The 23,914-nt window shown below is 38.4% G+C and overlaps 1 protein-coding gene across 1 annotated transcript in view; it reads left to right on the forward strand.

Moving 5' to 3' along the window:
* esyt1b (extended synaptotagmin-like protein 1b) overlaps window positions 1-23,914 on the forward strand; it is a 98,561-nt gene that overhangs the window by 39,188 nt on the left and 35,459 nt on the right. Inside the window, exons 16-30 of the mRNA XM_053636218.1 lie at window positions 4,143-4,292; window positions 5,841-5,945; window positions 6,023-6,199; window positions 6,287-6,372; window positions 6,467-6,515; window positions 7,823-7,912; window positions 8,022-8,117; window positions 10,226-10,297; window positions 10,592-10,678; window positions 14,046-14,192; window positions 18,373-18,476; window positions 18,651-18,825; window positions 21,573-21,749; window positions 21,841-21,923; window positions 22,065-22,113. Coding sequence (XP_053492193.1) covers window positions 4,143-4,292; window positions 5,841-5,945; window positions 6,023-6,199; window positions 6,287-6,372; window positions 6,467-6,515; window positions 7,823-7,912; window positions 8,022-8,117; window positions 10,226-10,297; window positions 10,592-10,678; window positions 14,046-14,192; window positions 18,373-18,476; window positions 18,651-18,825; window positions 21,573-21,749; window positions 21,841-21,923; window positions 22,065-22,113 — 1,647 coding nt within the window. The remainder of the gene's footprint in view (window positions 1-4,142; window positions 4,293-5,840; window positions 5,946-6,022; window positions 6,200-6,286; window positions 6,373-6,466; window positions 6,516-7,822; window positions 7,913-8,021; window positions 8,118-10,225; window positions 10,298-10,591; window positions 10,679-14,045; window positions 14,193-18,372; window positions 18,477-18,650; window positions 18,826-21,572; window positions 21,750-21,840; window positions 21,924-22,064; window positions 22,114-23,914) is intronic.

A 23,914-nucleotide genomic window follows, 5' to 3' on the forward strand; every position in this document is an offset into this window, starting at 1 on the left:
GAAACTGGCAGTACATGCAAGAAAACCCTCAAACATCCTGAAACTGAAAGAATATTGCATGGAAGAGTGGTCAAAATTTCCAGCAATCCGTGATCAGAGAATTGTGGACAGTTATCCAAAATGCCTAAAAGAAGTTATTTCTGATAAAGGGGGTACTACTAGCTTTTGAGGCCAAGGGTGTACTTACTTTTTCCACAGAAGAATATCACATCTATTGATATTTTTGTTGAATAAATGATTGAAAAAGCTAATTTTACTTGTGGGTTTGTTCAAGTATATCAACTTCATTAATAGACACTGTTTCAAAGACGTTTGCTTGTCCAAATATGTCAAAAAAGCCAACAATTTCCATGAGGTGTACTTATTTTTTCACATGACTGTATGCAATGATATTTCATTGCTGTAGCATGTCCTCTGAAAAGGCTGTCTTATTATCAATCAGGCTACAGGCTCATCTGGTAACACACCAAAACAAGCATATACAATGCATTGGGAGGCCTAGGAGGCAAAAAAAAAGATACATATATACTGTTGTTAAGTCATTGTAAGTATTTTATGACACATATACTTCCTTTAAGGAAGACATCATAAAATGCCTTTTAGAGTAACTCTCACAGGAGCCCATTGTGTTGGAGTTCCTTAAGACCTCCCTGTACCAACCCATACAGGATGCTGATCTGAAATGGGTATCACTGAAAACAAGCTATTTGTAAACTTGCACTGCATGTGCTGGTGGACAGATGTTTATGGGGAAGAGATCCTGTGGCTGAACCTTGTTCTTAGTCATTTGACCTTGCAGCATTCTAGGAAGATCAATCTGCAGAATACTCCCTGCTGTGTCTATTATGTACTGGACATTAGGCTTAAGACGATTGACAATTGGGAATCGCAGATAGATGACTATCATGATGACTATCAAGTCTTACAATTTAAATTTCTGTCAGAAAACGTGGTTTCTGCAGCTTTAAGATTGATAAAAATAAATTGATGTGTCTCATGATGATTTGTAGTCCAATATGAACCTTAATAATCTATATTGTCTCACTTCAGAGCAGAGCAACAAAATATCTTTCTCTGATGCATTTTAGATAAAGCAGTCTTTGTTTGCAAAACATGATTGATGGTTTAAATTTTGAAACTGAAAGAGCCTGTTGTTCATAAGGGCTATACAAGAATCAGTATCTTGAATTCTTGAATCAAGAGCATTCTTGACCCTGTTTATGGGTAATTAATAAAACTAGTTGGCTAAATGCTAATGCTAGTAATTAGCATGCAACAGCTGACAGCTTCTGGTATTTTTTTCTGCTGTAATGACGTGATGTGTGCACAACAAGTTACCATTGTATGGCCATACCTCCTTCTTTTCCTTTCTCAGCATCGGTGCCCCTACACCCCTCTAAAACCACATGTGATACTATCAGCAATCTGTGATAGTTAGTTGGCACGATAGGACGATGGCATATTGTACACAACCTCACAAGACTCCTGGGTGGTACTATTTGAACCTAACAGGTTATTCATCTGTCATTGTGCAAGGACATAGGGTGGCCCAATGTCTAAGCAAAGATTGGCCCATTGGTTGAGAAAGGCTGTCACTATGGACTACAAACAGCCTATACTGTAAGGTACCATTCCATGAGGAATTTTTCCTCCTCATGGGCACTACTGAGAGGCATGCCACACCACAAGGTCTGCACTGAAACTACCTGAGCATGACCATGTTATTACTCCAGATTATATGTTGTCCCTCCTAGTCTAAAGGTCAACATCACCTAGCTTAATAGTGTGGGTATCCAGGTGATAGACAACCCCCTGAGACAGAACGCTAATTACGGATGAAAGCACTGGCAACCTAATAAGCATTTAATTGGAGGTTCCAAGAAAGAAGTGACATGGCATAAAGGTATAGTGCATCCGGAAAGTATTCACAGCGCTTCACTTTTTCCACATTTTGTTATGTTACAGCCTTATTCCAAAATGGATTAAATTCATTATTTTCCTCAAAATTCTACACAGAATACCCCATAATGACAACGTGAAAGGAGTTTGTTTGAAATCTTCTCAAATTTATTAAAAATAAAAAACAAAAAAAAAGCACATGTACATAAGTATTCGCACCCTTTGCCATGACACTCAAAATTGAGCTCAGGTGCATCCTGTTTCCACTGATCATCCTTGAGATGTTTCTACAACTTGATTGGAGTCCACCTGTGGTAAATTCAGTTGATTGAACATGATTTGGAAAGGCACACACCTGTCTATATAAGGTCCCACAGTTAACAATGCATGTCAGAGCACAAGCCATGAAGTCCAAGGAACTGTCTGTAGACCTCCGAGACAGGACTGTATCAAGGCACAGATCTGGGGAAGGGTACAAAAACATTTCTGCAGCATTGAAGGTCCCAATGAGCACAGTGGCCTCCATCATCCGTAAATGGAAGAAGTTTGGAACCAGCAGGACTCTTCCTAGAGCTGGCCACCCGGCCAAACTGAGCGATCGGGGGAGAAGGGCCTTAGTCAGGGATGTGACCAAAAACCCGATGGTCACTCTGATAGAGCTCCAGCATGTCTCTGTAGAGAGAGGAGAACCTTCCAGAAGAACAACCATCTCTGCAGCATTCCACCAATCAGGCCTGTAAGGTAGAGTGGCCAGACATAAGCCACTCCTCAGTAAAACGCACATGACAGCCTGCCTGGAGGACTCTCAGACCATGAGAAACAAAATTCTCTGGTCTGATGAAACAAAGATTGAACTCTTTGGCCTGAATGGCACGCGTCATGTCTGGAGGAAACCAGGCACCACTCATCACCTGGCCAATACCATCCCTACAGTGATATAAACCTTTTTTAGCAGCATTAACTGGGAGACTAGTCAGGATCGAGGGAAAGATGAATGCAGCAATGTACAAAGACATCCTTGATAAACCTGCTCCAGAGCAATCTGGACCTCAGACTGGGATGAAGGTTCATCTTCCAACAGGACAACGACCCTAAGCACACAGCCAAGATAACAAAGGAGTGGCTACAGGACAACTCTTTGAATGTCCTTGAGTGGCCCAGCCAGAGCCCAGACTTGAACCCGATTGAACATCTCTGGAGAGATCTGAAAATGGCTGTGCACCGACGCTCCCCATCCAACCTGATGGAGCTTGAGAGGTCCTGCAAAGAAGAATGCCCAAAAATAGGTGTGCCAAGCCTGTAGCTTCATTCTCAAAAAGTCTTGAGGCTGTAATTGGTGCCAAAGGTGCTTCAACAAAGTACTGAGCAAAGGCTGTGAATACTTATGTAAATGTGCTTTTTTTGTTTTTTATTTTTAATAAATTTGCAAAGATTTCAAACAAACTTCTTTCATGTTGTCATTATGGGGTATTGTTTGTAGAATTTTGAGGAAAATAATGAATTTAATCAATTTTGGAATAAGGCTGTAACATAACAAAATGTGGGAAAAGTGAAACGCTGTGAATACTTTTCGGATGCACTGTAATTATAGAAAATACGATGTCACTGTCAGTTTGTGACTTTGTTAAATTTCTTGGCATGTATGCGCACATGTGCTAGAGGATATCCACATGTTAAGCCCAAAGTATACGTAGTTTTTTTTACACATACGCTAGCATATGTGCACAGTCGTTGCATAGCCTTACAAAGTATACTCCTTTTGATGTGTACGCATACACAGGCAGTTGATGCAACTTGCACTACCCCTCCTGGCCTAAAAGAAAAAGTCATAATGAATATATCACTGCACTGGTTGGAAAACATTAATGTTTTGTAAGATGGAGAAAAGTCAAATGTATCATTGTTTAATGAATAGAACCTAATAATAAATTGAACGCCAGGGAATCAGCATTGCTACAGCCACAAGCACTCAAAGTAATTTTTAGCATAACACACTAGTGCTTTCTACAAAAACAGTATGTATGATATATTGTGCATTCTAGTTCTATAATCACAATACCAGTGAACATAAGAGTGAAAATCTTGTAGGGATAATTAACTTTATTCTGTGATAACAGTTTTTTGTTATATAAAATAAATGCTTCAAACTTTCTTTCTTGATTCTTGTTCAGTTGAAATGTGCCACAGAGAGGCTATGGCTTGCCAGCAGTTAACTCTCTATCACTCTGTTTTTGTTCTGCCAGCTGAAAGATAATGACCGTGTACAGCCCCTGGGCAACCTGTCCCTCCCTCTCTCTCGCCTTCTGTCTAGCCCTCAGCTCAGCCTGGATCAGTGGTTTCAGCTGAATCATTCTGGCCCAGCCAGTCGTATTCACATCAACACTATACTCAGGGTAACATCATTTCTAATATTTTGCACTTTGCAATTTATAAATACAGTATGCCATAAGCTTGTGCCTTAAAAATATTTTGTTTTACTTAAGTAAATAATAGCAAAATAAAGTCCATAAAATAACCTCATATAGTGCTGTGAAAAAGTATTTGTCCCATCCTGACTTCTTCTGTTTTTGTGTATATCTCATACTAAATTGTTTCGGAAATTAACACAATACAGTTTTTATTTTTATTTTTTTTTATTGAAGCAATAAAACTAATTGCCCCCTTAAACTTAAAATCTGGTTGTACCATCTTTAGCAGCAATAACTACAACCAAACTCTTCCGATAACTGGAGATCAGTCTTTCACTTACTTCTAGGACTAGGACTTACTACTATGCTGTGGATCATTGTCTTGGTGCATAATCCAGTTGCGCTTGAGTTTCGACTTACAGACTGAAGACCCTGAAGTCCTTTAGGATTTTCAGGTAGAGAGCAGTATTCATATTTCCCTCAACTATTGCAAGTTGCCCAGGCCCTGAAGCAGCAAAGCATCCCCACACCATCACACTTCCACCACCATGTTTGACCATAGGTATGATGTTCTTTTTGTGGAATTCTGTGATATAACGGACCCCTGTCTTCCAAACAGTTCCACTTTTGACTCATCAAGCCACACAACATTCTCCCAAAAGGTTTGAGTATCATAAAGGTGTGCTTTGGCAAAATTCAAATGTGCCTTAATGTTCTTCTGGGTTAGCACTGGTTTTCGCCTCACTTTTTTTTGCCCAATGTCTTTTTGATAGTGGAGTCATGAACAGTGACCTTTATTGATGCAAGAGAGGCCTGTAGTTCCTTTGATGTTGTCCTTGGCTCTTTTGTGCCTTCCTGGATGAGTCGTTGCTGTGCTCCTGGAGGAATTGTCAAAGGTCGTCCACTCCTGGCAAGGTTCACTACTGTGCCAAGTTTTTCGATTTGGAGATAATGGCCCTCACTCTGGTCCTTTGGAGTCCCAGAGTCTTTGAAGTAGCTTTGTAACCCTTCTCAGACTGATGTTTTTCAATAACCTTCTTCCTCATCATTTCTGGAATTTCCTTCAATTTTGACATAGTTAGTTACTGGGTAAGACCTATAAACCAGCTCCATGCTGTTGATTTGATTGAACAGGGTTTGCAGTAATCAGGTCTGGTTGCGTTTAGTCCAGCTGAACCTCATTATGAATGCAGTTTCATAGGGAATTAGTAACTACGGGGGCAAATACATTTCACACAGGCCCAGTTAATACTGGATAACTTTTTTTTTACACAAAAATAGAAGAAATACTGTTTCACAGCACTGTATATACCTCTGCCCTGCTCAGATCTTAGTTTAAATTAAAATAAAAAGTCATGTATGCGATATGCATACATATGTAGTATGTATACTACAGCCATCCAAGAAGAGTTTAAAAATTAGGTTTTAAAGTTCAGGGATAACAGCTTATACCTTGATTTTAATAAAAGTGTATGTCAAATTAATAAATGTAAACTTAATGTATAATTTATTTGATGGCATTTTGTTTTTTAGGTGCTCTGGAATGATGAAAGTGCTGTATCCGCCTCCCTTCTCTCGAGTGATCTGTCTTCTTCAAGACCTCAACATACCTCCCCTGATGACAGTTTTGGCACTGAGGTAAACTATAAGCCAACAATTTTTTTGTCTTTGCAAAGCATTGCTCACTCAATTTTACCCATGATTCCTCTCTATAGGGGGTGCTGCGTATTCACCTGCTGGAGGGACAGAATTTGATACCCAAGGACAACTTGATGGGGGGCATGGTGAAGGGGAAGAGTGACCCCTACATCATCATCAATATTGGGTCCAGCACCTTTAAAAGCCGTGTGATTAAGGATACCCTCAACCCCACCTGGAACGAGATGTATGAGGTAGAAATGTTTGGATGTGTAGGTCTGCACTAGTCCAGAATGCCCTTCATTGTCATTTTTGCTTAGTTCATGAATTTCTCTTTTCAGGTGGTATTGACTGATCTCCCTGGTCAAGACTTATCATTAGAGATATTTGACAAAGACATAGACATGAAAGATGACTTCATGGGCAGGTGATGCACTAAAAACATAGCTGGGTTTCTGTTCTACTGTGTTCACACAGCATAGTTAGCATGGTTTTGGTTAATGTTAATGTTTTGCTTCCAGACTGAAGATCAAGCTAAGTGACATTATTACATCCAAACATATGGATGAGGTGAGTTTTTGCTGATCAGCAAGTTAATATTGAATGCAGTATAAAGGTACATGTATAGTGATCTGAGAAAATGTGTCGCTGTGGCTGAATTTTGGCAAATAGCCAAAAGAGACAAACATCATTTGGCCAAAATTGTTTTGTTTTTTTAAGAAACCATGAATATATTTCACCAAAACAAAATGGAAATGTTTTGATTTACTTTTTAATCTTTCCTAGGCTAAATTCCTGCAAATGCTAAGGAGCCAAGTTAACAAATGCTGTATTTTAACTGCCTAAAGATATCTAAACAGTCACTGCCAGGCTTTGATCAAATTGGATAGTTGGGTACCATAGTGAAACAGACATAAGCCTAATCAATTCACTTTGAAATCAGGCACCAGCTATGAAAATGTCCACAAGGCTCCTGCACCACCTTTTTTTTTTTACTTTTAAATGTAACCAGTATTTAAAACGTTATAACTTTAGAGTTGCGACAAGTAATCGCTAAAATCGATAAGAATCGATTACGAAAATCATTGTCAACGAATCTCATTATCGATTAGTTGGTCTGTGCGGTACATTTACTTATTACGTTACTTCTATTCCGAAAACACGCTTCGGAGAGTAAATAAGTTGTGTCCCAAATGACTAGACACTTACACTGTGCATTGCCTGCTCTACTGTCTAGTGCAGTGTTTCCGCGGACCCCTAGTGGTCAGTGGTATAATTGCAGGGGGTCCGTAGGAAAGTTTTAAAAATGTTTAAATAATACTATATATATTTTTGTTAAATATATCAAAATATATTCAAATGAGATGTTTTAAAATTAACCAATTTGGTTATTTGCATGCATTCACAAATATCACAATCGTTCATTGATGGATTTATTTTAAATTTATTTACAAATGAAATGATCATTTGCAAAAACCTGTGAGTGGTAGACAAGTTCAAGTGTCGCATTGATGGATAAAATAAACAAAAGATAATTCAGAGTCAAATTAAATGTCACACCAACAATAAAATGTAATTGAACCTGGTATTTGTACCAGTGGTATTTGAACCAATCCCTGGGGAATGACCGGTTCTACAAGTCAACCAGGGATTGCTAGGACAGTAGAATTCAGTAAAATTTAAGTAAATGAAAAAATGGTACTGTAAGTTTGCCCCGCCCGATCCGATTAATCGGAAAAATAATCGGCCAACTAGTCGATTATGAAAATAATCGTTAGTTGCAGCCCTACTTTACTTACAAAAGAGAAACAAACTTCAGTCCAGGAAAGCCTTTGTGAGCTGACTACTGACTGTACTGACTGCTCTCTCTATCTCAGTGGTTTACTCTGAGTGACGTGAAACATGGCCGTGTTCATCTGAGTCTGGAGTGGCTGCACGGAGTAACCCAGTCGGATAAACTGCAACAGGTAAGAAGACTTTCGTTAACTTTTCCTCTAACTTCAAATGTTATAATCGCTGGGCAACATTATTCTTAAAAGGAACACACTAAGCTGCTTTAATTAATTTTCACTGCAGGTGTTGCAGTACCAGTCTAAGAGCTCCTACATGAACAAGGCAGTACCTGCTGTGGCCTTGTTGTTCGTATATCTGGAGGCTGCCCATGATGTTCCTGTGAGTGTGTTAACATATCAATTCACTAATACTTATCTTACTTTTTCCCTGATTTGAATGATTATATGAACGGAATATGGCCATTTGCCAACACACCAAAATAGTCATAAACAGAATGGCAGTGTCCTTTAGTTAACTTAAAAGTTTTATGTCTTTGCTTGGAGAACATATTTGTCATATTTCTTCAAATTGCCAGAATGCAATTCAGAAAGCATATATAACCAGTACCAATTATTGCGGGCTGTAATGTTGATTTCCCTCATGATCTACAAAGTTCTCTTCACATGTCCCTCTTTATTTTACTGGCAGTCACACAGAAAACATAAGTTGCTTGAGTTGTAAAGGCTATGTAGTGACTCCAGAGTGGTGCAGCAGAGAAGACATCACCCTATTGTTGGGAGATCATAAGTTCAAATCATGACAATGCCATAGCCATTCATGGCGAAGAAAGCATAATTTCCTCTGTTGTCTGTTTGGAAGGGATGACAATTCTCTCGTCTGTCAATCAGAGCACTACTGATCAATTATAGACCATGCAAATTCTTACTGAAAGCATTTCTGAAGTGTCGATTCAACTAATTATTAAATCCACAATTCTAGCTACCATGGCAGGATAGATGCTTTAGAGTTTTTTAAAAAATAATAACATTTTGCTTGCTGTGTGCTGTCTTTACTGGGAGTATATTTGAAGAAAAAAGAAAGTAAATTGTGAAATCTGACAGGTTGATTAAACTGCCCATCATAATGACAGCTACAGCTGGTATAAAGTCTCACCCTTTATATTTACATATAGCACAATATCATGATTGTGATTTTCTGGGGGAAAACCCCACATATTCTTCCTCGTGCTATTAATTTATAGCTTTCCATTATGTGAGTGTCATTGAGGAGAGATTATTAAAGACATCAGCCTGAGAAATTAAGCCTAAACTGATATTTTTAGAAGGATTTTTTCCAGCAGTTTCTTTTCTTTCAGGCTATGATGTATTTTTAATGGACTGCACTTTCAAAAAGTCGTTGCAGGAGTACATCCTCAGTCTATAGAAAACGGAAAGTTTCTGGATGTGATAAGGGAACATTTTGCTGTTTACACTTTATTGTTTAAAATCATATTGTTTACGGTGATGTTATGTGATGTATTTGGAACAATATTACCCTGAAACCTTTGATTAAACCCCGGGCACAGGGGGACAGCTGGACACACTTCCCCACCAACCAAACAGTATTCACATGAAGGCTGGTTGATGCACTGTAGTGATATGCGATTGCACAGTTAGCTTCAAGGAAGTCAGATTTACCCTTAAACATATTTCTGCATTGCAATACAAACATACAAAAGTGCTTTCATGCAGAATTATAAACTAGCCCTGAAATGCTTCATTCTTTTTGTGTGGTTTTTGAATAGTGTCTTTTTTTAATAGTACGGAGAGCAGAGAGATGGGAACAGAGCCCACCGAATGTGGGTCAATTCCAGCTAAATTAAGACAAGATTTGCTATGGGTAAACTAATGTGATAATCACAACAGTCACTGACTGTCATATCAAGGTTAATGTATTTTACAATATATTTGGCTACTAAGGTTTATATGAATTTTTTTTAATCTTCTCAGTTATGGTTCGAGTACCGGTAATCTAAACATCATTTTAGTCCTTTTTTAGTCCTATTGCAAAAAATAGAGTCTGCTTTGTCAGTATGCATTGCCCTATTGCCTAAGTTTTAAATTGCATGGCCTAGACACAACTATCTGGTATCACAGCTATCTGGCCTAGACACAACTACAACTATCTGCCCTAAAACTGCTGCTAAAGAAAACTTCTGAACTGTGAATTGCACACAGGTATTTATAGTAATATGAATAGGTTGCCAGGAAAATAATATTAAGGACATGCATAAGAAGAGTCTGAATACTGACCTATGTATTTTTATTTTTTTTTACATATATTTTGAACTTACGTCTCAAACTTGTGTGCTTACCGAGACTGTATCTGAGTCATGTTAGCTGTTTAGTTTATTATGGCAAATTGCTGAACTAGACATTCTTAAAATAATATTTTAAACCACAATCATATTAACTTGATTAAGCGTGTGTGTGTGTGTATGTGTGTAGTTAAAGAAGAGTGGCAAAGAGCCTAAGGTTGGTGCTGAACTTGTTCTAGCAGGGACCACACACAAAACCACGGTGAGAAATTTAGAGTTCTTTGCTATTTTATACATAAAGAAATAGTTGTTATTTTCCAGGTCTCTTAAATGTGTTTCTTTATTTTGATCTTTGTTACCTGTAAACATTACAAGTAAGCTATCAATTACCAATTGCTTTGTTCACTGCTAGTAAATTTATACTGTATGATTGTTCACTGCCACTGTATTTCACTTAAAGGTCTTGATCTTATTCTGGATATTATTCATAAATCTTACTATTTAACCAAACTGTAATTTTGAGAACATTTCTCTGCTGGTTTCACTTCAATTAAAGGTGTGTGATCGTACGAGCTCACCCCAGTGGAATGAGGCCTTTCATTTTGTGGTTCATGACCCCAAGAAGGAGGAACTTATTGTGAAGGTATGGAAATATACTCTGTCCCAAATGCTAGAATTTTTATCTAGTTATGCAGTGTCCAGTAATATAAGAATATATAGGACCTATATTTCCTTCTTGGTAGTATAACTGGGTGTTCATATGGTGTAGTGTCTTCCAAAGGAACAGTTAATTTCATTGTGACCTTGCTTCAGTTCAATTCCAAAGGTAATTCATATACAGTCATGTGACAAAATAAGTACACCCCATGGAAATGTTTGCTTTTTTGACATATTTGGACAAGCAAACATTTGAACATCTTTGAAACAGTGCCTATTAATAAAGTTGATATACCTGAACAAAACCACAAGGAAATTTAGATTTTTCTATGATTTATTCAACAGAAATATCAATAGATGTGATATTCTTCTGTGGAAAAAGTAAGTACACCCTTGGCCTCAGAAGCTAGTATTTCCCCCTTTAGCAGAAAAATGTTTTTGTAGGCATATTGCATAATTGTCCACCAGGCTTGCTGGAATTTTTGACCACTCTTCCATGCAATATTCTTTCAGTTGCAAGATGTTTGAGGGTTTTCTTGCATGTACTGCTTGTTTCAAATCCTCCCACAACATTTCAATGGGATTCAAATCTGGGCTTGGCTAGGCCATTCCATAACCTTCTATTTCTTCTTTTTGAGCCATTCCTTGGTGGATTTGCTAGTGTGTTTAGGATCATTATCCTGTTGAAAGGTCCACTTTCGGGTTCAACTTCAACTTTTGGACAGATGGCCTCACATTATCTTCAGGCACTCTTTGATATGATGCAGAATTCATAGTTGAATCAATGAACACAAGCCGTCCAGTCCCTGAAGCAATGAAGCAACCCCAAACCGTAAGATTTCCACCATCGTGCTTCACAGATGATATGAGGTGCTTCTACTAAAAGCTAAACTTGTCTGCTGTTACTGTGGCCAAACAACTATATCTTTGATTCATTTGTCCAGAGCACATTATTCCAAAAGGCCTGGTCTTTGCCTGTACGCTCATACTATAGTCTCGCAAAGGCTTTTTCCTGGCACATCTGCCATGAAGGCCAAATGTGTGCAGTCTGTGCAATCTCTGATTGTAGAAGCACACACTTTGACACCAACAGCTGCAAGACTTTCTAGGACATCCTGTGATTAAATTTTGGGGTTCTTGGAGACTTCTTTTTGTATCAGATGGTCTGCTCATGGGCTGAATTTGCTGGGCAGTCGTTTGAAATTTCCCCCATTTGTAGATTATTTTCCTTATGTTGGAATGATGTATTTCAAATAATTTAGACATCTTTTTAAATCCCTTGCCAGACTCGTAGGCATACACAACCTTTTTTCTGAAGGCCTTACAGAACTCTTTAGATTTTGGCATGATGACACCTCAATAGCAAAGGGAACACCAGACACTAGATATGAATGGGGTATAAATAAGACAGGTTCCACCTGCACTACCTAAGCAGGTTCTAGCCCTGGCACCCAATCTTGAACACCTGATTCAAATTATATGGATTTGAAGGTGTGATAAATATAGGGGTGTACTTACTTTTCCCATGTGACTGATCTGTTTTATGTTAATTTAAGTTGTGAAAATTACTATAAAATGTCAATTTTATGTGTCATTTGATAGTGTATCGCCTTTATTAATAGGCACTGTTTCAAGGAGGATCAAATGTTTGCTTGTACAAAACAAAAAAAAAAAGAAAAAAGCCAGAACAATTTCCATGGGGTGTACTTATTTTTTTCACATGACTGTAATTATATTCATTCTAACCATTAGGCTTATGTTCATAGCAAAATCCTTATTACAAAAGACTCTACCTTCTGTAGACTCTACCTTCCTTTCAAAAATAACAGATCATAACATTAACCCATATTTTCTGTTCAGGTCAACACCACCCAGCCATCCATCCATATTCTGTACTGCTTATCCTACACAGGGTTGCAGAGGGAACCTTGAGCCTATCCCAGGGAACTTATGGCACGAGGCGGGGGGACACCCTGAATGGGGACAGCCCATCACAGGGCACAATCGCACACATTCACACACTATGGACAATTTGAAAATGCCAATCAGTGTACAACGCATTGGACTGGTTTAGGGAACCGGAGTAACCGGAAGAATCCCCTGAGACATGGGAGAAAACTCTGTGCATGCAGGGTGGAGGTGCAATCAAACCCCCAATCCTTGAGGTGGCAGATGTGCTAACCACTAAGCCACCGTGCCCCCCTACTAACATAGTATTTAAAATCAAATTGTATTATAGAGATTCAGAAGTCAGTTTGATTTCAGAAATAAAATAGGTAAAATGACTAGAAATAGAAATTAGTTTTTAGCCTTTGTTACCATTGTCTTTGTCTTATATTTGTACTTTTACCTGTGTACACAAACACTTGCCATTATAATAATCAATTGAAGCAGATGAGATTTATTGTGGCCTATAGAATCTTATATAGTCTCATATTAAGATCAAAGACACTATATGGCCAAAACTATGATGACATCCCTCGTAATTGTTGAGTTCAGGTGTTTCAGCCATACTTTTTGCTAATAGGTGCATAAAATCCAGCACATAGCCATATAGTCTCTATAGACAAAGAGCTCAGTGACGTTAAACATGACAGTGTCATAGGATGCCACAATGTCATAGGATGTTCTCGTATTATGAAACTGAATTGTATAGAAGCAACAACATTACACAATGTGGGACTGCTAAGTGCTGAAGCATGTAGCACATAAAATTGCCTATCGTCTGTTGCATCACTCAGTATAGAGTTTTAACTGTCTCTGGAAGATGCACAAGAACTGCCTCAGGAGCTTAATGAAATGGGTTTCCATGGCCAAGCAGCTACATACAAGCCTAAGATGCACAATGCACAATGCAATCTTCAGCTGGAGTGGTGTAAAGCATGCTGCCACTGGACTCTGGAGCAGTAGAAACATGTTCTCTGGAGTGATGAATCACACTTTACTACCTGGCAGTCTGATGGATGAATCTGGGTTTTGCAGATGCCAAGAGAACACTGCCTACCAAAATGCATAGTGCCAGTTACAGCTGTTACAGCTGCAAATGGGGGACAACTCCATAGTAATGCCAGTGGCTTTAGAATGGGATTTCCAACAAGCTAATATAAGTGTGATGGTCAGGTGTCCATATACGTTTGGCCATATAGTGTAAATTAGTCTTACATTCAATGTTACCATGGATGTCTTAGATTAAGATTTAGGACCTTTAAATTATATAGTTACTTCTCATTATAAATTTCTTTTTTAATGACTCTCAAAATGGTGCCTTGTTGAACCAATATCATGTGGTGGGGAACTAATATAATGTAGCGATCTGCACCAATTATTGTTATATGTTGAATTTTCCTTTATAGTTGTCACACTGCTGGGACTTCTCACTTGGCTCTGTGGTGATTCCTATAAGAGAGCTTCTCTCCCAACCAAATCTGCTGCTGGACCAATGGCTAAATTTGGATGGAGCTTCACCTCAGAGTCAGATCCTGCTGAGGGCACAGCTTAAGGTATATATCACAGGCCAATTCATAGGACTAGTGAGTACTAGTCCTTGCTGAGCCTTACTGGCATCAGCCAAAGAGAAGGTACACTATTTATATATGCACATATATTTATAAAATATTAATCTTAGCCATATCTTAGCTTGTATTATTTTACTTGATTTGTGTAAGGTTAGGCTCTGGGTATAGGTGAGGATCCATGTGCAGTAACATTTATTAACAGAGTGGTAAAGAATTGTAACTCATAACTCAGGCAAGAGTCAAACAATGAGAAATACAATATCATCAAACAGAGGGCAAACCAAAACCAAGAGGCAAGTATCAGAAGACAGCCATACCCATTCAGCAAACCCATAAATTACACAAACAGTGAGATTGGGAATACTTTGCATGTGTGGGCCTTATACTGTATACTTTACTATAGGAAGTATCCCAGAAGTGGTGAGCTAGGCTAATACCAAGGTGAGGGTGACTTCTGTATAATGTTTTGGACTGTCTTTATAGTGTCTTGGACTGGTGTAACAATTCGAATCACTGCTGTCATTCTATGTGATATTACAATATGTAGAAGTATATCATTGTGTGTGGATTGATATACATTTTGTTATTCCATTTGGGTTTTGTTACCTGTTTAACAAAACTAGGAGTGAAAAAAATATCTATAGGTTATACAATTAGATATTGCTTTTATTGCATTTGGATTTGGATTTCAACTTATAAAAGTGCAGTATCAACACCATTATCAGATAAATTTATTCTCTATAGATTTATTGATGGTGATCCAGTTTTGTTTATTCAATGACTAGTCAATAGTGAGTTAAATGAATTCTGAATATAAACTATGAATCCTGTTTGTAAGGTGTACTATATCACTGTTTTTTCTTGCTAAAACATTACCTGATGGAGTGGTAGTACGTGAAAGAAAGGAGGCAAAAAGCCTTTGTCACATATACATACAGTATAATGAAAAGTTTTCTATGCAAATCTGACTCATTAGGAAGTTGGGTTAGTTATAATATAGTGCCCCTGGAGTAGAGAGGCTTAAGGGCCCAAAAGTACAGCTTGGGCAGTTCCAGGGCTTGAATGGATTCTTGAATTTTCCTTCTTTTAAAATAAATGCAGTTTTTTTCACCCCACCTGACGCACAGGAAAGGTGAGAATCACTCATTTGCTGTGCACGTTCACACATACAAGAACTTTCAACAAAGTCACAAAGGGGTGCTATATTTGTGGTATGTCATTCTGCCATACAGCCATCATTCTTTTCTCACACGCATCAGACCACAAGTACACCATATGGAGCTATCTGCTAGGCAGCTTCCAGGACATTCTTCCAAGTTGACAATGACCAGGAGGTTAAAATGCCATGTTTAACTCTGACCTCAGCAATGTCTGAGGCTGGGTCTGCTAGATTGCAGAGACTGCTGACAGGCTCTAAACTAGCTGCAGTAGCCACTCTTAAAATAGTGGCAGTCAGAGTTGACTTCATGTCTCTTAGAGGAAGCATGTGCTAGGCTTCAATCTCCCTGCTTGGTATCTGTTCTGTTATAGGGGAGAGCTAGCTTTCAGGTAGGAATTGGCAAATGACCAAATGAGAAAATGGGGTAAAAAAAAATTATAAGTATTATAATAAAAAATATATATGATAAAGTAATATTTAAATATTATAAATATAATTTTTTAGTTGTTTTCACAGCTGGAGATATGAGCTTTTCAGAATTCCCCAAAAGCCACAAATAGACATGTGTTAGTTAGTTACAGTTAGTTACAGTTACATTTATATAACGCTTTTCTCAACATGCTTTACATAGTATGGGGGGGGATCTCCTCAACCACCACTTGTGTGTAGCACCCACTTGGATGATGCGACGGCAGACATAGTGCTTCAGAACACCCACCACACAACAGCTAATGGTGGAGAGGAGAGATTGATGTAGCCAATTCAGGAATGGGGATTATTAGGGGGCCATGATAGATGTGTATGTCTTAGCGAGAGGAACCCAAGGTATAGCTTGCTGGAGACATAAGACTTTTGTAATGGAAAGGGGTCTGCATTGGAGCAGTGCCCCATCGTACATTTGCTTTACAGGCTGGGGAGCAGTGTGATATACCAGGTAGGAACATAACCCATGTGCAACTGTGTAAGATCAGAACACTTAAATCAGCTGTATTTGAGGGTAGTTCCTCTGGCTCAAAGTTATTTTTTTTACTGGTTTTGATATGTCATGGAACTCCACCTGTAAGAATTTGAAGAGACAGAACTCAGAAAGACGTATTTTATTAGTAAAATTTTTGAGAATTGAGAAGCACTCTGAAACAAGTCAAGAGCACTTTTACTGAGGCTCCATTACATTGATAATTATAGGGCTTTCTTAGACATGACTCAATATCATAATCACATGCTCTTACAAAAACAGGATTGCATATATAGAAAACAGGATCTTCAAAAACTGCTTACATGACAGTACAGAGGATACATAAATTCAAATAGAAAATGTGTCTTTGTCACACTGCCCCTTGTATATCAAAAATTGTACAATGCCAGAAACAACACCTGGGTCATTCCACCTGGGTCACTCTATACTTAATGTTGTAACAAGTAGAAAGCAGGAATAGAACAACACTCATGCGTTCATGATTCTTGAGTTAAATAATACAGAAGTTCACATTTAATACATTTTTACATTCTTTATGTGAATAGATGTTCAAATATTAGTTCACATTATCAAGCAAATACTGATTCACTGCCATTATTGATTATAAGTAAATTTTATCACCACATGATGTCATTACACTACACTATGCATGTTACTCTCATCTCTGCACACCACAGCACTGTGAATGACATATTTATTGATTCTTAAACTTATTACAAAATTTCTGGGAGGGATGATGTGCCTCCACTTGCCACAATTTCCTAATTCCCAATTTCCTCCTTGGCTGAAGTACTTTAAGGCCTCTCCTTAAAGGTCTACACAAGATGCCAAACTGTAATGGGTGTCTCTGAGAACTGCCATTTCCTAGTTGTCACTTCAGCAAATCAGAGAACTACCTGCTGTGGAGATAAGGTCTCTTTGTATGTTTTGTTAGCGAGACAACACTGGGGTGACCATATGGTTGAATCCAGGATTCCTAGCAAAGGTCATATCACTCAATATTGTTAATCAGTTGATTTGTCCATCTGATTCTCAGACCAACTGTTCATTTGTCACAAAAGAATGAAATGAAGAGCACCCTTCCATAAGCAGAGTTTGGACTACTGTGTGGTGGATGTTATCACAATGGGCTACAGAGGGGTTGGATGCACAGCCCCTACTGTGCCATGCCACTCTACATTTTCTTGCCTTGGGCATTATGTAGTAGCATGCCATCTTTGGGAAGCTTGTGAATCTGCTACCTGTGATTCACAATGCATACACTCTCCAGGTTCTACATTCTCCCTTTCTGTAGTGTGAGTGTGGTGGCCATCACTTATCACCGTTCTCATTAGTCCCAAGGAGAGTACTGTTCCTCATGAAATTGTTGTCATATGTTATCCAGGTGTCCACATACTTTTGGCCATATTGTGTATATAAGTGTTAGGAAGTGGGGGTGTGCTTCTGTGTTGCAGTGAGTGGAGGCAAGGATAAAAAGGAGAGAGACAAGTGTCTGGAGAGACAGAGAGAGACAGCCAACACAGAGATGTGTGCATGTGTGTACATGTTTGATTTAGCTGAAAAGCTAAATCATATATCATATCAAAGCACTGAAAAGCAAAAGTAAATTTGTGAATAAAGCCGCTTTTGAGTTACTCCAAGCCTGCCTCCTACTTACTCATTCTCAACCCAGTATAAGTGTCACTGTGTGGTTCTACAAACCTTGGATAACTGCCAAGGTTAATTATCATTCAGATCTGGTGCCGCCTCTGTGAGAACTCAGTAAGAAGGTTCCAGGGAAAAGTGGCTGTATGACTGTAGTATTTATTACAAATACTACATGTTGATTATTGTATTACAAGACTACTTTTATGAAAGGTCTTGGTATACATGTCTAGGTGATCCTCACTGCCCTTGAGAGTAACCAGGGTTCATAAAACCACAGTTACATATGTAACGAGTATTTTATATTGCGAATTAGACAATAATGAGTAAGATAGTTTAGGAGGTTTAGAAATATTATTTATGAATTTCAATGTTTAACATCCTAGATCCTGTGCCCTAAAGTGACAGAGGGTTCCACAGAGAACACAGAGACTGCTGTACCGAAGACCACCTCCAAGGACAGCAAACCCGAGGAAGAGCTAGTTCAAAAGTGAGAATGGACACACAAACTCCCCACATGCACCTCCCCAAAGATAACCATCAACGCTCATTAATCCCTGCTTATTTTTAACTCATACTCATGAGTATTGTAGCATATATTGTTAAAGGTAAATGCACAAATTGTGTGTGTGTGTGTGTGTGTGTGTGTGTGTTTGATCCTAAGGTCAAGTGAGCTATTGGTTCCCATCACTATAACCTCTTCTGTAACTGCTCCTGATAAAAATGGAAAGGAGAAAGTGAAGGAGAAAGAGAAGGAGACTGAGAAACCTCCAGAGGACATCTCCTCAAGTGATGTTCAACCTCCACATACGAGCCCAGATCCCAACTTTGGCACTGAGGTGAGGAAAAATGGCAGGAGATATGGTAATTTTACAGTGGTTCAAACAAGGACTGGTTGAGCGAACACAAAAGAAGGGTCATAGGTCAAAGAGCAAGAGAAACTTTGCTTGTAAGTGAAGTACAATTTACAGTGCATCTGGAAAGTATTCACAGCGCTTCACTTTTTCCACGTTTTCTTATGTTACAGCCTTATTCCAAAATGGATTAAATTCATTATTTTCCTCAAAATTCTACAAACAATACCCCATAATGACAACATGAAAGAAGTTTGTTTGAAATCTTTGCAAATTTATTAAAAATAAAAAACAAAAAAAGCACATGTACATAAGTATTCACAGCCTTTGCTCAATACTTTGTTGAAGCACCTTTGGCACCAATTACAGCCTCAAGTCTTTTTGAGAATGATACTACAAGCTTGGCACACCTATTTTTGGGCAGTTTCTCCCATTCTTCCACTGTTCATTTTATTTAATGATAAAATTCATGGTGGACTCATGAATTTTATCATTAGCCAATGTGAGCGAGGCCTTTAGTTGCTTAGACATTACATGCAGTTCCTTTGTGACCTCATGGACTATTACACGTCTTTCTTTTAGAGCGATCTTTGTTGATCTTTGTTATATCACAAACAATGGTCTTGAATTTCCTCAATTTGTACACAGTCTGTGTGACTGTGAATTGGTGGAGTCCAGACACTTTAGAGATGGTTTAGTAACCTTTCCAGCCTGATGAGCATCAACAACTCTTTTTCTGAGGTCTTCTTTTGTGCCATGATACACTTCCACAAACGTGTGTTGTTAAGATCAGACTTGGATAGAACCCTGTTCTTTAAATAAAATAGGGCACTCCCGTACACCTGATTGTCATCCACTTAATTTCACCTTCAAATTAACTGCTAATCTTAGAGGTCCACATACTTTTGCCACTCACAGATATATAACATTGGATCATTTTCATCAATAAATAAATTACCAAGTATTATATTGTTTTTTTTGTATTTACATTTGTTTAATTGGGTTATCTTTCTACTTTTAGGACTTGTGTGAAAATGATGTTTTAGGTCATATTTATGCAGAAATATAGAAAATTCTAAGCACCGCGGTATATCCCGCCCCTTGACAGGTGCCATTGTAACAAGATAATCAGTGTTATGCACTTCACCTGTCCGTGGTTTTAATGTTATGGTACATGATGCCCTGTGATGGACTGGTGTCCCATTCAGGATGTATTCCTACTTTAGGACCAGTACGCACAGGATGTCTCCAAATCCTCTGCAACCCTGACCAGGATAAACCAGTTACTGAAAGCGAGAGAGATAGTGAATGAGTGCTGATACAGTTAACAGTAGGCAAAATAAGCAAATATCAGCAAAAAATCAGCAATATCAGCAAAATCCTAATGATATCCTTCTGTTGGTGTTGTGATTTGCAAGCACACAAAGCCATTCATATGTGCAGAGCAGTTACTCAAGTTCGTAGAGAAGCTTCTGTACGTAAGTGTACTTCTGTTCTGCGTGTGCTCGGCAGCAACACACTCACTCTTTGTGATCACTCACTCATGGGGCTACAATCTACTTGGGATTCAGGTTGAATTTTGGAGTGGGAATAAGATGTATGTTTCCATGGCTATGATTAGTCACCCTCAACCAGTCTTCCTGTCTTTTGGAAAACTTGATCGTATTCAAAGTAAAATGTCCAGAACAGTAGTGAAGAAAGAAATCAAAATAAACTTCATTTTAATGTTTGTTGTTACCCAAATGAGGATGGGTTCCCTTCTGAGTCTGGTTCCTCTCAAGGTTTCTTCCTCTTAAAACATCTTAGGGAGTTTTTCCTTGCCACCATCGCCACTCAGTGGCTTGCTCAGTTGGGATAAATTTGCACCTTTAATATCTGTATACCGTGTTGATATTTCTGTAAAACTGCTTTGAGACAATGTCTATTGTAAAAATCGCTATACAAATAAAATTGAATTGAATTGAATTGAATTGAATTGCTACAGCTACAGCTGTATGTTGTATGTTTCATTGGGTAGGGTAGCTAACATGATGCCCATTTATTTGTTTGGTTCAGACATTACTACCCTCAGAGATCCTATTAATCCACATATCTTTAAATGAAAGAAAAATACACATGTACTTGGAACCACAAGCATTGTAGTGAGATTTGGGACAGTTGCTAATACTCAAATGTTTTGTTTATATTTGAAATAATTTTTAAATGGTGGCATATTTCACCCACTAAGCATAATATACCATCACAAATAATCAAAACACCCATCAATACATTTATATATATATATATATATATATATATATATATATATATATATATATATATATATATATATATATATATAGTTTATTTATCCTTGCATAAGAACATAATAACTGTAACATAATTTTGTCTGTTTCCAAAAGAAAGGGGATTGGTTGAGAGTGACCAATCATAGGTGCGGGAACATCTGTCTTATTCCCACCCCCAAAGTGTCAATCTGCAGATTGTAGCCCATGACCAAGTGCTAGCAACGTATGAGTATATGTCATAGCTGACCCTACATTCAGAACAGAAGTACACTTGCATGCAAAAGCTTCTCTGAACGCTTGATCCTTCATGCTCACAGCACAATTTAATGCTCTCTATTAATGATATTGTTTAAACTCCATGTACTTGGTCTGCTTACATGTCATGCACCAATTAGGGAAAAACCTCTGCCCAGTTTTGTCCATTTTTCTTGTTTACCTCTGCAGGGCGTACTGCGTATCCACCTGCAGGAAGCTCAGAATTTGATTGCGAAAGACAACCTTATGGGGGGCATGGTGAAGGGGAAAAGTGATCCCTATGTTAAGATCACCATTGGAAACAACACCTTTAAGAGTCATGTCGTTAAGGAGAATCTCAACCCCACCTGGAATGAGATGTATGAGGTAAGCAGTATTCTGTATAGGGTTATGCTAGCAAATAAAAGTGGAGCAATAAGGTCAAGTCTAAGATTTGTTTTCCCAAATATTCTTGCAGCTGGTTTTGGCCTCTGAGGCAGTTTCAGAAGTCTGCATAGAGGTGCTTGATAAGGACATTGATAAAGATGATTTTCTAGGAAGGTATGTAGACTACAATTAACTACAATTAACATGTACAGAAAACTACTGACAGGAGTGCAAGATTTTATGGTTAAAAGTCTTAATAAATCTTTCACAAACATTTAATTTTTTTAAAATGAAATATGATATTTTTTTCAACAGGTTCCACATCAGCTTGAGTGAAATAATTCAGGCTCAATACATTGACCAGGTCAGTCTTTAACTGTATTGCTAAGGCTTTAAATGACCATTGATTTCTGACTTTCAAGAACATGGATCAGTAATATACAGTGGATATGAATAGTCTACACACAACTGTTAAAATTGCAGTTTTTTGTGATGTTAAAAAAATCAAATCAAGATAAATCATGTTGTCAGCCCCGAAGCACGTGCACGTCCATGCACTTGCATGGTACATCTTCTATGTTTCCATGTTCCATGTTCTGGAAATTATTTTGTATCCCTCTCCTAATCAGTACCTTTCAACAGTGAGGTCAAATACATGATTTGTAAGCTATTTGTGGAGCATGGCTTCAGCAGTTGGATGATGTCAAGAAAGGCCTACAGAAATAACTGATCTATATAAGTACTTGATCAAAATCACTCCATTGATGGTGTATGCTAATTAGTTTTGAACATGATTATGAATGTGATTAGTTAATTTATGAATGTGAAGTTAATTCTGAGCATACCCGATTACAAAATTGTGTGTACACTTGTGTAACCAGGTTATTGTAATTGTTTTCCTTTCCCCCTAAAACTTTTCTATTTGTTTTTCACTTGAATGTCATTGGTTGCGCTATCACATTGTTTTGATGTCACAAAATCCTGAAATTTTGTGTTGGTGTGTAGACTCTTAATATTTACTGTAGATATAGGGTGGGATTTAGGGCACCGAAGATTCGGGAAGGGGTGTGTCTGGTTCTAGTATTTGTGTGTGTGTGTGTGTGTGTGTGTGTGTGTGTGAGACTGCTTCTTAATATTTTTCATGCAAAACCTAGCAGCCTTTATTATGTTTATTGTCTGAAAAGTGGTCTCTTATGTAATATGGTGCTTTCTTTACTGACATGCAAACATTTTTTCTGTAACATTTAATTTTGTGCTGGAAAACTAATGTTTAATAATATAGAAGTCCACCCATCCATCCATTTTCTGTACCTCTTATCCTATATAGGGTCGTGGGGGAGCCTGGAGCCTATTCCAGGGAACTCGGGGCACAAGGTTGGGGGCATCCTCAATGGGGTTCCAACCTATTGCAGGGCACAGTTGCAAACAGAACATGCTCTGTGCACACAGGCCGGAGGCGGGATTCAAAACCCGAACCTCAGAATTGTGAGACAACAAGCCAACCACTAAGCCACCATGCACCCCTAATGTGGAAGTCATAAAATAAAAATCTATAACAAAGTTGCTACTAAAACAAAATGTACCTAAGTACTGCACAGTACTGTATATATACACCGATCAGCCATCACATTAAAACCACCTGCCCAGTATTGTGTATGTCCCTCTTGTGCCGCCAAACAGCTCTGACCCATCGAGGCATAGACTCCACAAGACCTCTCAAGGTGTGATGTGGTATCAGGCACCAAAACATTAGCAGCAGATCCTTTATTTCCTGTAAGTTGTGACGTGGGGCCTCCATGGATCAGACTTGTTTGTCTAGCACATCCCACAGATGTTGGATCAGACTGAGATCTGGGGAATTTGAAGGCCAAGTCAACACCTAGAAGTCTTTGTCATGTTCCTTAAACCATTCCTGAACAATTTTTGCAGTGTGGCAGGACGCGTTATCCTGCTGAAATAAGTCACTGCCATTAGGGAATACCATTGCCATGAAGAGGTGTACTTGGTCTGCAACAGTATTTAGGTAGGTGTTGCGTGTCAAAGTAACATCCACATGAATGCCAGGACCCAAGGAACAGCAGAACATTGCACAGACCATCACACTGCTTGTACTGGCTTGCCTTCTTCCCATAGTGCATCCTTGTGCCATCTCCTCCCCAGGTAAG

Source organism: Ictalurus furcatus, chromosome 11 (assembly GCF_023375685.1).
Source record: "Ictalurus furcatus strain D&B chromosome 11, Billie_1.0, whole genome shotgun sequence".
Lineage (NCBI taxonomy): Eukaryota > Metazoa > Chordata > Actinopteri > Siluriformes > Ictaluridae > Ictalurus > Ictalurus furcatus.